Raw genomic sequence first — 20,011 nt, 5'->3', positions numbered from 1 at the left:
GTTGAGGGGAGCTGAGCTCCTGGGCTTGGCCGGATGAGATGAGGGTCAAGAAGGGTCTGACCCCAACTGTCCCAAGGCACAATTAGATGGAGCCCCACCTATGCCTGCTCAAGCTGGTAACTGGGTGTTAGAGAGCCCGAGAGCCTCTGTGGTAACGAGCATCCTCGCCTGCTAGTGGGGAAGGCAACGTGACTATCTGAGGTTGCCAGGCCAGAGACACAGAGACATGTGTGTCTTTGCTGTGTGACCCTGGGGAAGTTATTTGGCACCTCTGAACCACCAGGGCAAGACCAGAGACATGTTCCCAGTAACCTGCTTCCTGTCCATCTTGAAAATGAGATGGCGGGCCTAGAATATGAGGAAAAGAGGAGCCTGAGACACTCAAGGTCCAAGGCTCCATGCTGGCAGAGACCAAGCAGGTAGGCAAAACCCAGGCGGGGCGGTGGCTGTCCAGCCCCATCGTACTCGGCTGAGACTTATCTGACGCCATCCAGGCATGGATGTTCCTGCAGGTCTGGGAGCTCCCACACTGCTCTCCTCAGGCATGCCCTTGGGGCTGCCCTCCCTGTGTGGGGATTCTAAGAGATCTAAGCCCTTGGGAGAGGGCAGGCTCCCAGTCCAGGTGGCAGGTGCCCTGGCAGAACCTCAGCTGCTAGTGACACTTTCCAGACACCGGCAGGGGAGACAAGCAGAGCACAGGTGACCTCCACAGGTCTGAAATCACCCACCCCAGGAAGCCAAGCATGAAATTAACTTGAAAGTCACGGCCAGGCACGCAGGCAGAGAAATTAAAATGACAGGGGCCAGGTCCCCAGGGAAGGGACGCTTCCCACCTCTCAGCAATTACAGCAGAGAGCCCAGGAGTGGTGACGGCTCTGCTCCCTGGGTGGTGGGGCTCCCCACTAACCCCGGATCAATCTCGCTGTCCTTGTCACGGCTGTCACACTCCGCCTGAGTAGAGAGCCTGCCATTTCTCCACTGCAAGTGGGGACTCGTCCCCTCCTACCTCCCAGGGACAGACAGTGCCTGGTGCAGACAGACACACGGAGGCGTGCTTGGTGAACAAAGAAGTGAGGAATAACTGTCACTACGGTTAGGGACTAGAACAACAAAACCCCCTGGTACCACTCCCACGCGTAAGGTACAGGTGTCAGCTTGAGGGACTGTTAACACAGTGGGCCCAGGTCTTCGCTTTCCAGAGTGGCAACTGCTAAGCCAAAGTCTCCCTCCTGCCGCATGTCAAACCAGAGAGCAACCTATAGCACTCTTGGCTTGCATACCTCCCAGTGATGGGCCGCTCACTACCTGCTCAGCAGCTCTGACGACACTGTCTGTTTAATGCAGGTGTTGTCTATTTATCTGGCTTTTGCTAGACAGCCTAGGCTAGACTCACTCATTCCTACAGTCTCAGGCCCCTGCGAGCTGGGATTACAGCACGCCCCCAGCCTAACACTGTTCAGTCCGTTTTCTCAGAGCTGAGTCTCTACAGCCACGTGACTCCAGAGGTCCTGGCTCCACCTTTAGGGAATTCTGTTTCCCCTGGTAACCCCCAACCCCTAGGAGGCGAGGCTGACCATTCTGAATCTTTCTCACCTAATTAGGCAGTAACCCCAAAGGCCCCCAGGCCTTAAGGACTTCATCCACCCCGGAGGCCTGGGAACTCCTGACATTTCACCTAGGTCACATAGACACTGCCTTCCAAGCAGCTTCCCAGGCCTGAGCCTCACCGTGTCACAGGGCGTGCCACCAGCAGCCCTCTGGAAGTAGTCTCAGTCCAGAGGAAGCTATCTGCACTCTCAGAGCCTGGTCTCTACACCCCACGCTGCCCACTGTACCTACCCCAGGACTGTGAGCGACTGGGGCAGCCCAGCCCCCACCTATGAGAAACATCAGGAACACGGAAGGACACAGAGAAGACCAGAGGAGTCCTTGACCGGAAGAAACAAAAAGACAGAATTCTCTGACACTGTGCTGTTGCAGCCCATGCTGACAAGCTCACCCTAAGTGACCAAGAAAAAGCTACTGCTCAGACTTTAAAAGTGGCAACCTGTATGCAAACTCTGTCCAAAAGGGGCTTAAAAAAATTAAAAAAGCAAAATCTGCGTCCCAGCCCTAGGCTTCCCCGTTCTTCAGACTCATCCACAGGCCGGAGCAGCAGGAACAGGGTCAGGAGCGGCCGATGGAGCCGAGGGCCACAGCTGAAGTGTGTGGTCCCCAGTGAGTGGTGGCGCTAGTCAAGAGGCAGCTTACCACATACTACCAGCCCTGGGCGGGACCCTAGACCTGATGCCCTGACCTCCATACCTCACCGCCCATAGCTCTTCAGGGCTTTCCCACAGCACAGCAGGACCTTTCTCCCAGTGGCCATCACAGTGAACCTGAAGGTAAACTCGTAGCAGAGCACATCCCACAAGAGAGGCCGCAGCTTTGCGGACGGTGACCGAGCGGAAGTACAAGAAGCACCCTCCTGGGCCTGGCTGATCCTGCCTGTGGCTGCGGCAGTCTGCAATCTCGAGCAGCTCAGCGCGGCCCAAGGGCCTTTGCACTGCTGGTCCCAGCTGCCTGGGATGCTCCACACGGCCAGGCAGCTGCTCAGGCTTCTACCAGCACATCCTGCCCCGGTCTCGAGCCAGACTCCCTCCCCCATCTCCTATTACTCCATTCTCTCCTCTCGGGCACATTCGCAGTGGATTTAGCAGTGTAACTCTGAAATGAGCAACAGTGGCCATGATGTTAATGGCGCCTACAGCAAGCCCCAGCACTCTAAGCATGACGTAGTTCACAACGCACTCACAGGTGGACTTACTAAACAGAAAGCTAGCTGTCTGCGTAAGAAAGGTCACTCCCTCAGAGCCGTATTTATGACTTAATAGCTAGAATCACGCAGCTGGATGGTCACCACAACTGGCATAGGCTCAAGACCCCTGTTTCCTTTCTTCTGTCTTGTCTTAGTGATTTTTAAAGCTATCAGGGTCTGGCAGGTAGGTAGGTAGGTAGGTAGGTAGGTAGGTAGGTAGGTAGGAAGGAAGGAAGGAAGGAAGGAAGGAAGGAAGGAAGGAAGGAAGGAAGGAAGGTAGTTTAGCTAGCTAGCTTTAAGGCTATTGTCTTATTTTGTAGCCCCGGATACATCTTTTACTCACCAACCTCTAGAGCACTGGGGCCCACAAACCTATGCCACCAAGCCCAGACAGATTCTTTTTTTTTTTTTTGGTTCTTTTTTTCGGAGCTGGGGACCGAACCCAGGGCCTTGTGCTTCCTAGGCAAGCGCTCTACCACTGAGCTAAATCCCCAACCCCGCCCAGACAGATTCTAATAGAGGCAAAGGGCATCAAAGAAATCCACTCCAAATCCATCCTTGGTCAGCACAGGTGACACGGGTCACAGCTAAGCTAAGGCTAATGTCGCCTACACTGTCCGGGCACACACCTCTTTGGCTTGGGTCCATGACTGTTTCTATCCCCAGGAACATCACTCACTGTAAGCAGCAAAAGCGATATAAAACCATCAGCCTGTCGTCCGGCTACGTCAGACTGGGTATGACAGCACATCCTGCAATCCCAGCACTCAGAAGACTCCGGGCTAGCCAGGGCCATCCAATGAGATCTTCTTCCAACGCACTTAAGAAACCCACCAAGGAGTGCCATGACATGAAAGCCAGGGCTGAGCAAGCCTCAGGCGAGTGGAGGTTTTCTCCGTGACTGAACCCCTCACTCTTCTCTGCTGCTTGTCAAAACCCAAACACGGAATAAGCCTTGGTACTGTCCTGATTCCACGGGGTGAGAACAGGACTGGCAACATCGGCCAGCGAGCAAGCGAGCGAGTGAGTGAGTGAGTGAGTGAGTGAGTGAGTGAGTGAATAAATGAATGAACAAGTAAAATAACTGAGGGACCGAGTGACCAAGTCAATGAACAAATAAACAAGTAAATCAATGTCTCAGTAGCCTGGCCTGGTGGCACTCCCCCCTCCACACCCTCTCCCCAAGCAACTGTGACAAGCCCCTATAATGAACTGTCATCATCCCTCTTCTGTAACCCATCTCCCCATGGGGACCAGGGCCAGCTGGGCAGGCCCCACAGAGACAAGCAGAAGGACTCAGGCTCGGGCCAATGAGAGGACCACAGCCAACACAGACAGCCACGGCAGCAGCTGGACCCAATACTGACGGCCAGTACAGGGTCCTCAGGGTTAGATATTCCAGGAGACACAGGAGGTGGCCAGGATGTGACATCACACAACTCCAAAAGCCATACATACAGAAGTCTCCTGTATCTGTGACACTTGAGAACCAAGAGGGACACTGGCTTGCAGGACACTAACCAGATTACTGTGTCACCACCTACTGGGCTCACCAAGCTATGCTCCAATGCCACCAGCCAATACCTGTGCACCTCCCAGAGTATTGTGGGACCATTCAGAATTGGATCCCTAAGACCCTTGCCTCCAGGCCTCCTCCCCACACCTAATATCCCACCATGCGCTCCAGGCCGCTCCCCACCTTTTGATTTCCAGGTGATGAGAAATGTTTCCTCCACTGCCCACTGATGGGAGGGACTGCCTTTCAAACATCCCAGGAAGCCAGTACCTTACAGTCATTCCACACACCCCCTCCAGCTTAAGGACACCAGCCATCAGACACCAGAACTGCCTGGCATCCCTGCGTCACCCCACTGTATGACATCAAAGGGACATTATCTCCTCCCAACCTCCGCCCGGGAAATGACCCATCACTGGGGCATGGCTCATGAAACCTCTGGTTTAGTGCTTTGAGCCGCCCTGGGCACCAAGTATGCACCACAGCAGACCAGAGCTAAGAGCCTCTCTCTTCTCGACACCATGACCTCCTGCCTCCAGCCTCTGTACCCAAGCTGCTCCAGGCCTGTTCTGAGCCCAGCTGGGCTTGCTATAGCAGGGGACTTCCCACCCAGACTTCCCACTGGTCTCCTGGTCCCCAGGACTGGGCTGGTACCCTATAGCAGTGACTCACATTTTGATGTTCTCATGGTACTGGCGTGTGTCGGACGGCTGGTTGTACAGAGGCTGCAGAGGAAGAAGAATCATGTCAGAGATGGACGGGACGGGTGACAGGGTGTGGTGGGCTAGGGTCACCAGCCAGAACCCACACCAAGCACTCACTCTCAGCCCTGGCACTGACTGGTAGCTATCCACTGGCTGAATAATCAGATATATGGCTGGGAGTGTGACAAGAACACGGGGAGGAGCAGGACCTGGCCAGGAAAAGGCTGTAGCTGGCTCTAGGATTCAGCTGCAGGGACCAGGCCTAGCCTCGACCCTGAGCAATGTAGTTTATCTGTAAAACACTTAGGGTTGGCTTGGCATCTAGATCACCATGGAAACCTACAGCCCTAGTGCTAACAAGGCATCTTTCCCTGGACCACAGAGACCAAAAAAAACCAAGAATAAGAAGCTGAGGGCAGCGGGTGGCAGGCACAGTCACACAGCTTCTGAAGAGTCCAGTTACGACTGCCAAGAAGTGACCCCCCCTCCCCACAGTGGCCTACAAGAGACCACCAAGGCCTCTGCTCTGGACCGAGGAAGCTGGCCTGAGATTCCAGATGCCCACGAGTCTCAGACATGGACATAAGTGTGCACACAGCGTCCACGATGGCAGCAGACAGAAATTTAAGAAACGTCTGCCCTGGAATAGCAAGCCTAGGGCTAGGGCTGAAGACACCACAGGCTTCCTCAGCGGGGAACTCATGAGCTAGGTCCACATACATGGGAGAATGAGGTAAGAGCAGTGGGCAGTCATGGGACCCGTCACAGGTCAGAGGCTAGACCAGTGGCCCTTATCCTCCCACACACTACTTCCCAGAGGCCTCTGCTGCCTTCCAGGGACAAGGGGGCGGGTGTCTAGCTTCTTTGAATCTGATGCATTGTCAGGGTGGTTACTCATGTGGCAGTCGCTACTGCTGCACGGATGGGAAGACTAAGGCCAGTTGCCAAATGTGCCCATGACCTGAACTCCACCCCACGAGGACTCCGTGGGAGGACTCTGCCTCCCACACCCACCCCCTGTGCCCTTTCCTTCCTGCGCACTCACGCCGCCGTGGAGAACCTTGTGATGTCCTGGGTCTCTGGGTTACTAGACACACACACAGAATCCAAGGGGAAAACACAACTCTGGACCAGCGTGGGAACCACGCCAGATTCCTTTCCCCAACGGGTCCCCTGCTGCTCAGAGACAAGGCAGGTCCCCTGCAGCATCGGAAACACCGGTTTCTGCACCTTACGGTAAGGTGCACCAGGGGAGGACACAGCCAGGCTTAACTGATCTTCTTGTTATGAGACCGTGGACCAGCGCCTCCTGTGGGTTCAGAGCCTGAACAGGGGCAGCATCCTTAGCAGAGATGGGGAGGACTGCATAGGGCAACGAGAGGACCCGCAGCTAGACTCGCTGCATAACTGTGGAAGGAGGGGTCCAACGTTGCAGAAGAGTGCTGTAAGGCCTTGTCTCAGGAATGCAGGGCCCTGTGAAGATGAAGGTGCCCTTTCCTGGTACCCAGGGCAGCTGCGCTCGATCCTTTGTTTCCCCAGATGCCAATGAAAACAAATGCCAATGTGAATGGGTATTGCTCAAGGACTCGGGCTCCAGTGACACGTGAGTCTGGATTTCCTCATCTAGAAAATGGGTGCAGGGCAGAGGACCCGCCTCGCAGGATATGGGAACAGCCTAGAACAGTGCTGATGTATTGACAGTTTGCCATTGTTTGGTTTCAAAGATGGCGAACAACCCTACTGGGGCAGGAAGGGGTGGATCCACTGACCCCAGCATGGGGCAGTGAGCAAAACAGGCTCCCAGCTTGGGAGGGCAAAGGGAACACCCACACCCAAGGTGGCAGCAAGGCACAGACCTCAACCTGCCTCCTGGGGAGTAAGGAGGAAGCTGTATCCTCTCGGGGGAGCCCCCTAGGCTCAGCACTGGGGTTACACCCCGAGGCCACGTGACAGGAGCAGAGGGCTGATCCTGGGGAGGCTCAGGGACACCAGGTGGCTTGCATCCTGCTGCAATGGGGGTGTGGCTGACCTCTCCATTAAGACAAATGGCTACAGCCACAAACTGGAGCCCTTGACAGCCGTGGGTGTGGGTGCCCTTCAGACTGGCGGCAAGCCAGTGACCAAACCCAGCCCATGGGGACACTGAGCTCTCAGAATGACACCTCAGAGCAGGAAGGAAGCAAGTGACTCAGAGCTGTGCAGCCTCCCACCTGGCCAGCCTGGTCCCTGCCCAGCACGGGGCCCTTCTGGGACACTCTGGGCCACGGGAGGCTCCCAAGGTAGAATCCCTGAAGTTCCTACCTCCCTCTGGGGTACACAGGGCAAGATGGTCACTGGTCACTACCTTGTCATTACTATGCCAAGGCTCCCGATGTACTCAGTAACTGAAGAGGGGAGACCCCTGACTTTCCTATATACTTTCACTGTCAATCTGGCACCACCTGGGGTCACCTGAGAGAAAAGGCTAAGATAAAACTTTCCTAGGGGCATGGTCCCCCCCCAACTTTTTTGTGGGGGGTGGGACGGGGGTAGGGCTTAACTGTTAATTGATGCAGAAGGGCCCAACCACTGTGGGCAGCACCATTCCCTAGGCAAGTGGTCCCGGGTTGTATGATGAAGCTAGCTAAGAATGAACTTGTGAGAAAGCAAAACAGGAGTGTTCCTCCATGGTTTCTGCTTCAAGTTTCTGCCTGAGTCCCCACCCTTACTTCCCTCAATGATGGACATTTAACATATAAGCTAAAATAAACCCATTCCTTCCCCTAAGCTACTTTTGGCTCAAGTGTTGTATCATGGCACCACCAGAATCCACGGTGGCTCAATGACCAAAGCCCAGATCAGCAGTATCCAGGGAGGTGCATACACACAGAAGGCCCTGTGAAGACCTGGCCACACTAACAGGCTGGTACACTTCTCTCTCTGTGTGGTGCTGGGCAGAGCACTACCCTTCAGAGCCTCTTCCAGAAAGTGAGGAAGGTGGTAACACCCAAAGACATACACAGCAAGTGCCTATCAGCAGGGTACCGCTCTGTGTCCTTTGCTCCCTCCAATGCCAACATCTCCAGGGACCAGCTGCCCTGCGCTCCTCAAACAGCAACAGACATTACCTTCTCTCCAAGGGCAAAAAGGTCATAGGCCCGGCATGCACGCCATGCCTGCGCACACGCATGCACACCTTGAATCTGGACAGGATGGCAGAAGGGGGAAACAGAGGCAAGACACTCGCTAATGGGAATGTCCAATAGCACAGCCACCTTAGATACCAGCCAGGAACGTCCAGGAGAAAAAAAATCCAACACAGGAGATGGCAATTCTACTCCCAGGCATAGACTCCAGAGAATGCTGTTTGTCCCTACTCTTGTGGTGTGGCTTTATTCCCACTTGACAAAAGCGAAAAAGCCACCTAGGGTCATCAACTGAAAATGGAAAGATAAAACGCAGTCCAGAAACAATGGAATATGATGCAGCTCTGAAAAGGGATAAAGCACCAACACAGGTCTCCATGTAGGAGAACCTAAAACAGCAATGCTGAGGGGAGGGGAGAGGCAGAAACATCGAGAGAGAACAAAAGGCCATGGACTGCATGGCTCCATTCAGAGAAAATGGCCAGAAGGATCAAGAACAGCGACACAGGGCTCCTTTAGGCCACGGTATCATACACATCTGGAAGGAAGTACTATGCAGCAGATGGTACAGCTTGGTGACTAGTGTAGCGAGAGAGACCCAGTGGCGGCACAGCAGCCCTGCCCGGGTCCCAGGTCCCAGGAAGGGGTTGTAGAGCCTACCACAGGCAGCAGAGGAACCCCGTGCCCATCTTCTACCCTAGGTTCTTTAGGGACAAGACTGTGCTAGGGTACACCTCAGACCTGGCCAGGAGGTACCCGCCCTACAGTCTTCAGCAAGTACACAGTGGCCAGGACTCATCTAGACCCAGGGAGCTCACACGCACCCCAGACCCTGTGCACCAACGGCCAGCAACACCTGCCTCCTGTGACTGACACGACCCAACACTACACCATCAAGAGCAGGCCTGGGTGGGTGAGGCGCGCTTCTGCCCCATCCACTCCAGACCCCTGAGGCGGGGCTGCTTCCCCACCGAGCTGTGACACACTGGAGCCCAGCAGGACAATGATAACAATCACTAGAGTCATGGCCGCCCTTCCTCCCACAGGCAGGCACTGACCCAGGCGGCAGCACTGAGAAGTCAGAGTCCTTCTGAGGGGTTCACAGCCATCATGCTCAGAGAAGGGAGTCTAGAGACGCCAACCGTGGATGGACTCTCATGCAGAGCTAACGTGGCGTGCGTGCGTGCCTGCGTGCGTGCGTGCGTGCGTGCGTGCGTGCGTGCTGGCTTCAGAGGCACGGGCATGCTCTCTGCCCAGCAGCTACTCAAGAGTTATCTGCCAGTGGCCTTATCAGGAGGTGTTGCTTCCTGCCTCCCCTTGGGGACAGTGCTGGGCAGTAGATGACTTCCTCCTGTCCCCTCCCACTGCCCCCAACACCTGCTGCCCGCCCCATTGCTCTATTCCGCTCCCCCAGCCCCCACCTCCGCCAAGCCCACCCAGCCAAGCCTGGCTCACCAGCTCCACCTGGGGCCCCAGCCCTTCCAGGATGCGGTGTGCAGCTTCGGCTTTCTTCTGTGGGGCAAAGAGAAGAAAGGAATTAAATGAGGATTCAGAGCAGGCAGGACCCAGCACCTCCGGAATGAAGGTAGAGCCCCATCTGCAGGGAGGACTCCAGTCAACCCTGCAAGGAGCCCTCAGTCCCTCCCAGGTTGGCGCTGGCTAAGGATCCGACCATGGCTAACCAGGCTGTCTTCTGCCAGGCTTGGATGCCTCTTGGTGTCTGCTGACCTCAGAGCCGGAGCGGCGGGAGGGGACACCGGAGCCTTCTAGGATCCCATCTCACAATAGTGTGACTATTTCTGGCCTCTATCCCTTCCCTTCACGAACCAGGCCTCATTAGGAAAACAGAAGCGTGCTGCAGAGGGCCCATGGCTGTGGGAGCACCCCTCAATAGGCTGATCTCTCCTCTCAGGCCAACACATGAAGACGACATTGTGCCTCCGCTGGCTGGCTGCCCAGGCTGGGACCACCAGGGCCGATTCACAGGAAGCAGGGAGTGGAGAGGGGAACAGGGACTAGGACTGTGGGGGGAGCAGAGCCTGAACCCCTATGTCGGAAAGCAGATTCCGACAAGAAAATTCATGGGTCCACTGCAGTCACCATCCTCACCTGAGAGCACCACGGCAGAGCTACCTGAGGGCAGACAATCTCAACCCACCCACCCACCCGAACCAGACAGCGGGGTGGATTATGGGGAAGGTCTCAAGCTAGCAAGAAAACCAACTTCTGCCTAGTGCTAAGGTCCACTCTTGGCTCTTCTGTGCAGAGCTGAGACCCTGAGACCAGCAGCCTCAGGGTGTGGCCAGGGCATAAGATGGGGACTGAGCCAGGAATATTGACTCAGCTATGAGATCTTGGTGTGTGTGACAGCTCTGTGGGAATCAGCACCAGCTCTGTGCTTAGGCAAAAGGGGTGGCACTTAACACAGCGGGGCCACCAGGAACTGTGCTTACAGCTAGAGCAGAGCCTTGCATCTGGGGGGGGGGGGGGTTTTCTAGGACGCTGTGCCCTGCAAACCACACTACTAGCTTGTATAAGGATGTGCTGGAAGGGGCTGAGGGACAAGTCTGCTGTCCCTCCTTGAGGACTGGGGACACCCTAAGAAGGGTGACTTCCTCAGTGACTGCCTCAGCCTCACTCCCTCTCATACTCCCTCCCTCACCATCTTCTGCCACCTTGGAAGCTGAAGCTGCCCATCCCCCAGCTAAGACAGCTGGGTCCTTGCTGTGTGGACTCTGCTGCTCCCAGACACCACAGGTCCAGCCACTTCCTTGCACTTCTTCCCTGGCATGCTGCCCTGCCAGGCTCTACCCACCTTCCTCCCCAGAGAGGTCTCAACTTCCCCCAATCCCCTTGACCACCCTCACCTGACCAGTGTGCCTGCCAGCCACAGGACAAGGCAGCAGTGTTGTCACCCAGGCCTAACTGAGTCCCTCACACCTGCTCCAGGACAGGACCACAGGGCTCTTTGTGAACCTACAGCCTGACCCCAGGTCACCTCGCAGTCTGGCTCCCTAGCTTCCCCAACACACTGGCAGACAGTAGACATAGCCACGATGCCAATTCCATCCCTGGCATACAACAGGTTCCCAAACACTATGATCTGTCACCCGTATGTGGAAACAAGGCCAGCCCGCTGTAGATGCTGGTACATACTCATTAGAGCTAAGGCAGCCTTGCCCAAAGTTGAGCGGGGCAGTCTGGAGTTCTACTAGGGCAGCTTCAATCTGTAGACAAAGGTCAGAGGGCCCAGGGACACACAATCAGGGAGAGCAGACCAGCTCTGGCTATAAGCCCACGGGTATCTGAAGGTCTGACCCTGTAGATGAGGTAGCCAGAGCCAGAGGGACAACATTGTCTGAGGCCACCAGAATCATGCCCAGAGAACATTCAGGAAGTCAGGAGTTCCCTGGCATTTTGCAGGATCCAGAGTCACACAGCCAGAGACCCTGGGGCCAGATGGGGCCACCACCACATACCGCACAGTGCCCTGCTGTCACAGGTAAAATCCCAGTGTCTGTATCAACTCTCAGAGTGCACGTATGTGTCCACATGAGTCCAGGCAGTGCTCATGTAGCCACACATGTGCTAAGCAGACATAAATGTATGACATGTAAACGCATGGTGACTCTATGGACCCACTCCAACCCCTCCGCTGGTCACACATACACGCACAGCCATGTGTGACAAGGTGTGACAGGCAGAGCATGCTCTGAAGATCAAAGCTAGGCTCCCTCCCATGCAGTGCCCCCTCTTAGCCATTCTAGCTCCCTTCCCCTGACTGTGACACACTTCTCCTCAGCTGCGCCCACAATGGTGATGCCCACAGACTCCCCGGGAGGTGGGAAAGCCACTCTCTGGCCTTGAGGACAGATGTGTTCCAGATGCACAAGGCCTTGGGCAGCCTGACAACCAGGACAGGAACAATGGAGACAAGCCCTTGTCCTGCCTCTTGGCGGGAAGGAAGGGGATTAAAATCGAGTCCTATCGAGGACAGGGAACACTAGGTCTGTCACTCCTCAAGGAAAGCCGGGTAACTGGCTCTAGGCTCAGTGCAGGCAGAGGGACAAACAAGGGTGCTACACATCTCCGGGTCTCCTGCCAACTCCAAGCACCTACTATAACTGGTTGTGATACACGCCTTAGCCAGCACAAATGTGGGGGATGGGGTAGGGTTCGGGGTTAGAGGGAAAGAGCAGAGGCACCTCCCTTAAAGAGGGACAGCTGAACACAGGGTGGCCGGAAGGCAGCCTTGGGAACATGTGTCCACTGCAGCTGGAGAGAGTCACACTTCTCAGACCACCTCCCACCACAGTCGAGCAAGTTTAATCTTGGTTCTGAGTCCCAGCCCCAAATCTAACGTGCTGTGCAATCTCAGGCAGGCCCCCTGCCCTCCCTGAACCCCAGTCTCTTCCTTAGCAGTAAAGAACACCTACTTAAGCTAAGGAGCCTGCTAAGGAGCTGAGGCACAAGCCTTGGCTCTCTGGGCTTTGGTTTCTCACTCTCAGATACAGAGAATCCAAGCAGTCAAGGCTCAGAAGCTCAAAGGTCCTCATGGAATCAGCCAATGAGAGGGGAGAGAGGGGAACTTCCCTCCCGCCCACCAGGTGCCTGGCTGTCCCAGCTCACAAGCTTGAGGGGGACTGTGGAAGCAGAGGTCAAGGCTGAGAATCAGGTCCTGCAACTCACGAGCCCAGTTCAAATTCCCACATCTACCACATCCTGGCTGGGTAACTGTGACCTCGGCACGCCCATCCCTGGATCTGTTTCTCCATGGGTAAGATGGCAACACCATTGCACACCTTCCTAGGGCGGGCCAGGCAGCTAACTGGCAGTGTTAATATAGGTAAAACCAAGTGTGCCACTGGATCTGCCGTGCAGATACGAGGTGATGGTGCATCTCAGAGAACAGCAGGCCCCCTCGCTCCCCTCCAGCCTGACGCCTATGCCATGCATGGCTCACGGGCCCTCCCCACCCACTCGCCAGCCTCCACTGTGGCAGGGACTCGTGGTTCAAGGTGGTTTGTTCCTGCAGGCCATACCCGGTTCTCGTCGTAGATGATCTGGACCAGACTGCGGTGCTTTGATTCTATGGGTGGTGGCGACACCGGCTTCTCAGGCTCGGGTGGCTTGGCGGCCTCCTCCTCCAACTGTTGCTGCAGGGAAGGGACAGCGTGAGCGGTGTAGGCCGGAAGCTGAGGCGCTGCTCCCCGCTTGCCCGTAGCCACACACAGGAAGTCAGGCTGATCCCCATTTCCTATGAGTCACCCAGACACTTGGTGCCCTCCTTGGCAGGGCTCCCTGGTGGTTGCGTATCCACCTTGGACCAGGCTTTCTTGGTTCAAATCCTGCTCCAGAGACAGAGCAGGAGGGGAAGAGGGGCTCTTCCTTGCTAGGGCCTCAGTTCTCATCTGTGTGAAGGAGCTGACTGGGCTGTAATAAGGGCTAGAGGTCACACAGATGAGGGACTGCACTGCGTGTGCAAGGGACCGGCCATTCTCACCCACCACTGCCGCCACAAGCTCACGGCTCCCAGAGAGGCTGCAGGCACAGGGCGAAGGCCTCAACCTGGAGTCTGACACTTCTGACCCGGACAACAACACAGCCTGTTGAGAAGTTACTCGGTGTCTCTGACCTTCCTATTCCTCCCCTGGAAACGAAGAGTTCCTAAATCTACTGAGGACTAAACCAGGAGCTACGTGGAGGGGGATGGGAGAGGCAGAAAGGCTCGCCAGACAGAGCTTTCCAGCACACTACCACCACCAGCATCGAATCACAATCGCCTTCAGCATCACGATCACCACGATCAACCCCATCACCATCGCCATTATCACAGCTACAACCATCACCGCTGGCACCACATCCACAACAGCAGTGCATAATCACCACCATCAGGATCGATTCCACCGGCCACCATGGCCACCAACACTGTCACCACCACCCATCACCGTCATTACTATCATGAACACCGCTGCCGCCACTACCATTGTCATCCTACCACCACGGACACGAATCATCAACATCATTCCCACCATTACTATCAGCGGCATCCTTAAAACACCACCCTTGGGGGGTTGGGGATTTAGCTCAGTGGTAGAGCGCTTGCCTAGGAAGCACAAGGCCCTGGGTTTGGTCCCCAGCTCCGAAAAAAAAAGGAAAAAAAAAAACACCACCCTCACCCCACCACCATCCTCATCACCAATCAGCACTTCCACCACCTCCATCACCATCAGATCTATCAGCATCATCAGCATCCTCACCACCACCCTCATGCCCATCACCACCTCCATCACCATCCTCACCACCTCCACCATCATCCTCACCACCTCCATCACCGTCACATAGATTTTACCATCTCAACGATCACCATCACCAACATCACTATCATCACTCTACTACCACCACCACCACCACCACCACCGGTAGCCGTGGAGGCAGGACATGCCCATGTCTTCACACTGGACCCCTGGTCCATTTCCTCATATGTAGCATCCCTTCTTGCTGCTGCTGGTGTCCGCTTTACCCCAAAGTCAGAAGCGAAGACCAAAAGATTCAAGACTCGGCTCAGGCTCCACGGGAAGCCAATGCCCACGGTGACCTGCAGAGGGCGCCATGAGTGCTCTGCTGACTATGGACATACAGCTAGCATGTTCAGTCACATGGGAGCAGATTCTCACGGCCCCAAACAGGGAGAAGATGAGACAAGAACAGGCAGCATTGAGGGCCTTGGTCCTGCAGTGACCCCTGGTGGCAGCTCTCACAGACCAGCCAAAAAACAAAACAAAAACAAAGAAACAAAAACCAGGAACCCTAAGAAGCTGGGAGGGTGAAGACCCTCCCCCGGAGAACCAACCAATGGCTACTGCCCTGACTAGACAGCACAGCTCTTGGCCTGAAGTCAGACTTTCCCTCCCTCAGGGTCCCAGAGTCACTGCGCCTCTCTGACCCTCGGCTACCTCCTCAGTGTGACCTGGCAGTGACATCACATACCCATAAAAGTGATTGGAAGATCTAAAAAGACACCGCACAACAGTCCCGGTGAGCGCAGGGCTGTGAGGAGCCTGGCTTCACCCAGCCCTTGATCACACACTACACAGTCCCAGGCCAGTACAGTCTGGAAACACCACCAGTGAGGGCCTGGAAGAACTGAAGCCCTCATGAGCAGTGAGTGGGCGAGCTGCTGGACAAGCAGAAACAGTCATTCAAGCTATAGCCACACGGTAGACCAGCACTCTTCCATAAAGAGGCTCAACCATGCTCTGCGAACCCGAAACTCCTTATGCTGAACGCACAAGGCAGAGACACGAAAGGCGTGTGTGTGTGTGTGTGTGTGTGTGTGTGTGTGTGTGTGTGTGTGTGTGTGTGTGTTATCCAGAAAGTAGCACCACAGACTGTCACAGCGGGAACACTGGGCTGGAAGATGGGATATTGCTAAATGGCTCTGCGTCTGTCAGGACAAAGGAGGAAGTGAGAGCCCATTGCCAGTTAACTGTAAACTTTAAAATGATTCATTTATGCTTGGGAATTTTAGTTTGGGGCCAAGGGGCATGTACAGAGAGACTGGTCAGTGGTTATCAGTGTGTATTGCTCTTGCAAAGGCCCTGAGTTCAGTTCTCAGCACTGAACTCAGCTCACAACGACCTGTAATTCTAGCTCCAAGATGTCTGAAGCCCTGTTAGGGCCTCGAGGTACCTGAACGAACACGCACGCACGCGCAGCACTTATAAATGTAAGTGGGTGGGGCAGGCATGGTGGTGCTTCCTTTAATCCCAGCACTCAACTCAAATGAAGGTCAGAAGCAATCTCTGTGAGTTCGAAGCCAGCCTGTTAGTGAGTTTCAGGCCAACCAGGGCCTGAAAGACCCTGTTTTCCCCCATGTCCCCTTCTAAAAGAAGGGGTGCTGACCAAGGTAGGAACAACACACATTTTTAGTCCCACAACTCAGGAGGCGGAGGCAGGCAGATCTTTGTGACTTCGAAGCCAGCCTGGTCTACAGAGTTGAGTGCCAGGACAACCAGGGCTACACAGAGAAACCCTGCCTCAAAAAAAGAAGGGGGTGGGGGGAGAGGTTAACTCACCACAAGCTGACAAGCACAAGATGGAAAGAGAGAACCAACTCCCACAAACTGTATTCTAGCGTCCACATGCACATACACAAGTGACTAAGTATATTTTTATTTTCTTAAAATATTTTTATTACGCATTTACATCATGTACGTGTGTGTGTGTACGTCTATATATGCCCATGTGCCTGAGGTCAGGGGCAGCCCCTGGAGCTGGAGTAACAAGCAGTTGTAAGTTGCCAGATGTGGGTGCTGGGAATTGAACCTTGGTACTCTGCAAGAATAACACATGCCCTTAACCACTGAATCATCTCTTTAACTCGTGCGTGCGTGCGTGCGTGCGTGCGTGCGCGTGCGTGCGTCGCGTCGTGCGTTTGGAGCGTCTTGGCGCGCATGTGTACGGATATAAAAAACATTCTTTTTAAGATACCATTCCAAAAGCAATTTAGGATAAGAAAGAAGAAGAAAAAAAAAAGCAAAACAAAACTAATAACAACAGGGGGCTGGAGAGATGGCTCAGTGGTTAAGAGCACCGACTGCTCTTCCAGAGGTCCTGAGTTCAAATCCCAGCAACCACATGGTGGCTCACAACCATCTGTAATGGAATCTGACGCCCTGTTCTGGGGCGTCTGAAGACAGCTACAGTGTACTCATCTATAATAAATAAATAAATCTTTAAAAAAAAAAAAAAAACAAACAAAAAAAACTAATAACAACAGCTCAAGTCACTTGGTCTCCAGAATTAATCAACATCCATGAATGTAACCGTGGCTCCAGCCCAGTCCCCAAGCCAGGCCTGGAGGACCGAAGATGTTCTCCACTGGTCTGGTATGGCCAATCTAACGGCACCAGGGCCCAGCCTCACTCTGGGATTCTGGGTCACCATCTTGGAAGCCCCATTGTCCAGCTTCCAGCTCCCCATTCAGCTTCTCATGCAAGAACAGCCTATGGCTCTTTCTCTGTCCCAGGCAGCTCAGTGCCTCGCTCAGAAAGCCTTGGTCCCCCAACACTCTGGACTCTCTGTTGGAAGTACAGATGCATGGACCTGATGTGCCCAGCCCAGAGGCTTCCAGAAGCAAGACGTATTTAAAAAACAGGAGACCGCATGGTCCCGGGCACCCGAGGATGCTGGGCGGGGCTCCTGCCCGCTCACTGGAGCCCCTCCCATCCTCACTACTCACCTGCTTCTTCTTCAGCTTGGAGATCTGCTGCTCCACCATGGTGATCTCACGGTCCACACGGTCCATGTTCTGGATCAGCTCCTCCTTGGACAGCCGAGATGGCGTCAGCTCTAGCTCAGGGTCAGCGTGTGGTGGGCTGGGAGGTGACACGGGCTCCAGCTTGCCTGCCAGGCTGCGGTCCTGGGGATGAAGAGAGCAGAGAGAGTGTGGTCACCCAAGTTAGCTGGGCACTTGTTTTCCAGCCATGACTTCAGGCCGCAGTATACCGACTTCCTACCCTGAGCACTCCCACAGTCACAGTGCTACATGTGGATCCTGCCTGGCCCTGGCCACTCTTTCCCATGGCTGTGTTCTCGGAAGACAAAATTCCGGGCGGCTGAGTATTGACAGCCCTTACTGCCTCCTCCTGGCTACACCTCTCCTATTCCCTGGAAACAGAAATAAGACTCCCACAGTGCCCCCGGGCCCCCAGTGCAGCCACATGTGCCCTCCACATGTGCAGGATGGCTTAGGGAAGCAGGCTGCAGGCCCTGAAGGAGAGCAGTCAGCTCTTCAGAAAGCACACCTGTCACAACACACAGAAGCCAGCGGGGTCACCGGGCCTCGTTTTTGTTCTGTTTTTGCAGAGCGAAGCGATGAAACCTTTATGCACACTAAGCGAGCGCTCGACCACAGACCGACTGCCCAGGCCATCTGTTACCTTCAACCTTTTAAGGACTTATTTTATGAGTGTCTTGCCTACACACATGTATCTGGCACCACATGCACGCCGGGTCCCTTTAGAGGTCAAAAGAAGGGGTCAGAACCCCTGGAACTGGGGTTAAGACAGTTATAAGCCATGTGGATACTGGGAACCAGATCTCCACAGTGATCCTAGTGCGAGCCATCTCTCCCTACGCTGCCCAGGGTGTCCTTGAACTTCTGATCCTCCTGCCTCCGCCTCCCACATACGGGGATGTCAGTTCTGCACCACCACACATGGCTCCTTCTCACTGATGGGCATTTGTCAGCTTCGGTGGCTGCTCTTCCCTGAGGCTGCCCATCTGTCTCCCGCATGGCCCTGCACCTGGCTGCTCCACGGTTCCCTCTGTTGTCTGGCCAGTCAGGGACCACCCAGGCTGCGCAGGGATGCTCCGGGAACAAAGAGGTTAGGAAAACAACCCAGTTCTCATCTAGATGGCCCTGGGCTCCGATCCCAGCCCTGCTCTGCAACACCCAGTTCTGTGACCACAGAAGGCGCACGGAGGTGCCGTCAGCCTCAGTATCCCTATCTGTACAACGGGGAGAGACACAGGAGTAGTTTCACCTCCACAGTGGCTTGTGAGCCTCGGTGCATGCAAAGAGTCTGTCTGTCTGACACACTGTTATCACTGAATAGTGCAGTCAAGAAAGGTCCGTCCCTACCCTGGCTCCCAGCTAGGTCAGCCCCACCCTGTCTCCCTCTGGGCCAAGACAGCAGCTGCTGGCAGAAGTGGCCAGGCAGAGTCGGGCGGCTGCTCCCCGCCCCCACACAGCTGCACTCTAAGGACACAGGATGCTTTATTCCTGGGAACAACTGTAGCCTGGGCAGCCAGGTGCCCCACCTACTCCCACCCCCATTACCCTTGCGATGGGAAGAGACTACAACTCCCATTCGTCCCCTTCGCTGTCCCCTTCCCTACCCCTGTCGGCTCTCAGCCCTGGACTTTGCCCCCGGCCTCATGTTGTCATTTAAAATATAAGGACAGAGGAACTCGGCACACTGGGGACTTCAGGCTCTCCTCCCAACAGAATTCTCCAGGAAGCTCTCAATACCCATCTCAAAACCGAAGGTGGCACCTAGGACGGTCTTCTCGGCCCAGAGATCATATCGCTTCCCTCTGCTATGTTCCCCAAAAGCAGAAGAGAGAGACAGACTGCAGGACCAGGCAACCTGAAACTATGGACCAAACTTCTTGCAGTCCACCATGGGCCCCAAAGCCATGCCACCTAAAGAAGGCTCCATCCCCAAGTCTGGGACAGCACAGAAACTGCAGCTGGCCACACCAGCCACTCCATGTGGCTGAGCCCCACTTCCTGGACCAGCTAGATCAGGCTTTCATGGCGGTTCACCCTTGGGACCAGGCATAAGATGACCCAACCCAGACTCCTCCACACAGCAGGTTCCCTTTCAGATAGATACACATGCTCCCACGTAACAAGGCACAAGAACAAAGGCCATGGAACACCCAGACAGAGAGAATCCACCCACCACAACAGACTGCAGGGCCAGGGGAAGCCGTACATATGGCTCCCTCACAGATGGAGAAACTTTCCAGGGGCTGACACCCTGACTCCAGACCGTCCTGCTACTGCCTTCACAGACAGCGAGGTAAGCCAATGGTGGAGAGACAGTGAAGTGGCAGGCGGCTCTGCTTGCAGGTGACCCCCTCTGTAAGCCCCAAAGCCTGAAGACAGATGAACCCTAAGCCCAAGCAGAAACCAGTCCCTCCCCAGACTCTCTTAGCCAGTGAGATACGCATCCGTCCATCTGCCTGTCATCCGCCTGTCCATCTGTCCATCAGTCAGTCAGATAGACTCACTCCAGCTGACTAGTCAGTCACTCTCTGCGGTTCGCTGACTAGGCAGAAAGCGTCAAGGCAGCGT

At 55.1% G+C, this 20,011-nt stretch overlaps 1 protein-coding gene across 1 annotated transcript in view; it reads right to left on the bottom strand.

Moving 5' to 3' along the window:
- Positions 1-20,011, bottom strand: part of Ncor2 (nuclear receptor corepressor 2) — a 108,319-nt gene that overhangs the window by 76,194 nt on the left and 12,114 nt on the right. The window contains exons 4-7 of the mRNA XM_032887252.1: positions 17,387-17,566; positions 13,185-13,298; positions 9,598-9,654; positions 4,986-5,038 (exon numbers count right to left, since the gene is read on the bottom strand). Of these exons, the coding sequence (XP_032743143.1) occupies positions 4,986-5,038; positions 9,598-9,654; positions 13,185-13,298; positions 17,387-17,566 (404 nt within the window). The remainder of the gene's footprint in view (positions 1-4,985; positions 5,039-9,597; positions 9,655-13,184; positions 13,299-17,386; positions 17,567-20,011) is intronic.

The sequence above is a fragment of the Rattus rattus genome, chromosome 16 (genome assembly GCF_011064425.1).
Source record: "Rattus rattus isolate New Zealand chromosome 16, Rrattus_CSIRO_v1, whole genome shotgun sequence".
NCBI classification, from domain to species: Eukaryota; Metazoa; Chordata; class Mammalia; order Rodentia; family Muridae; genus Rattus; species Rattus rattus.
This window is presented reverse-complemented; position numbering and strand designations above follow the sequence as displayed.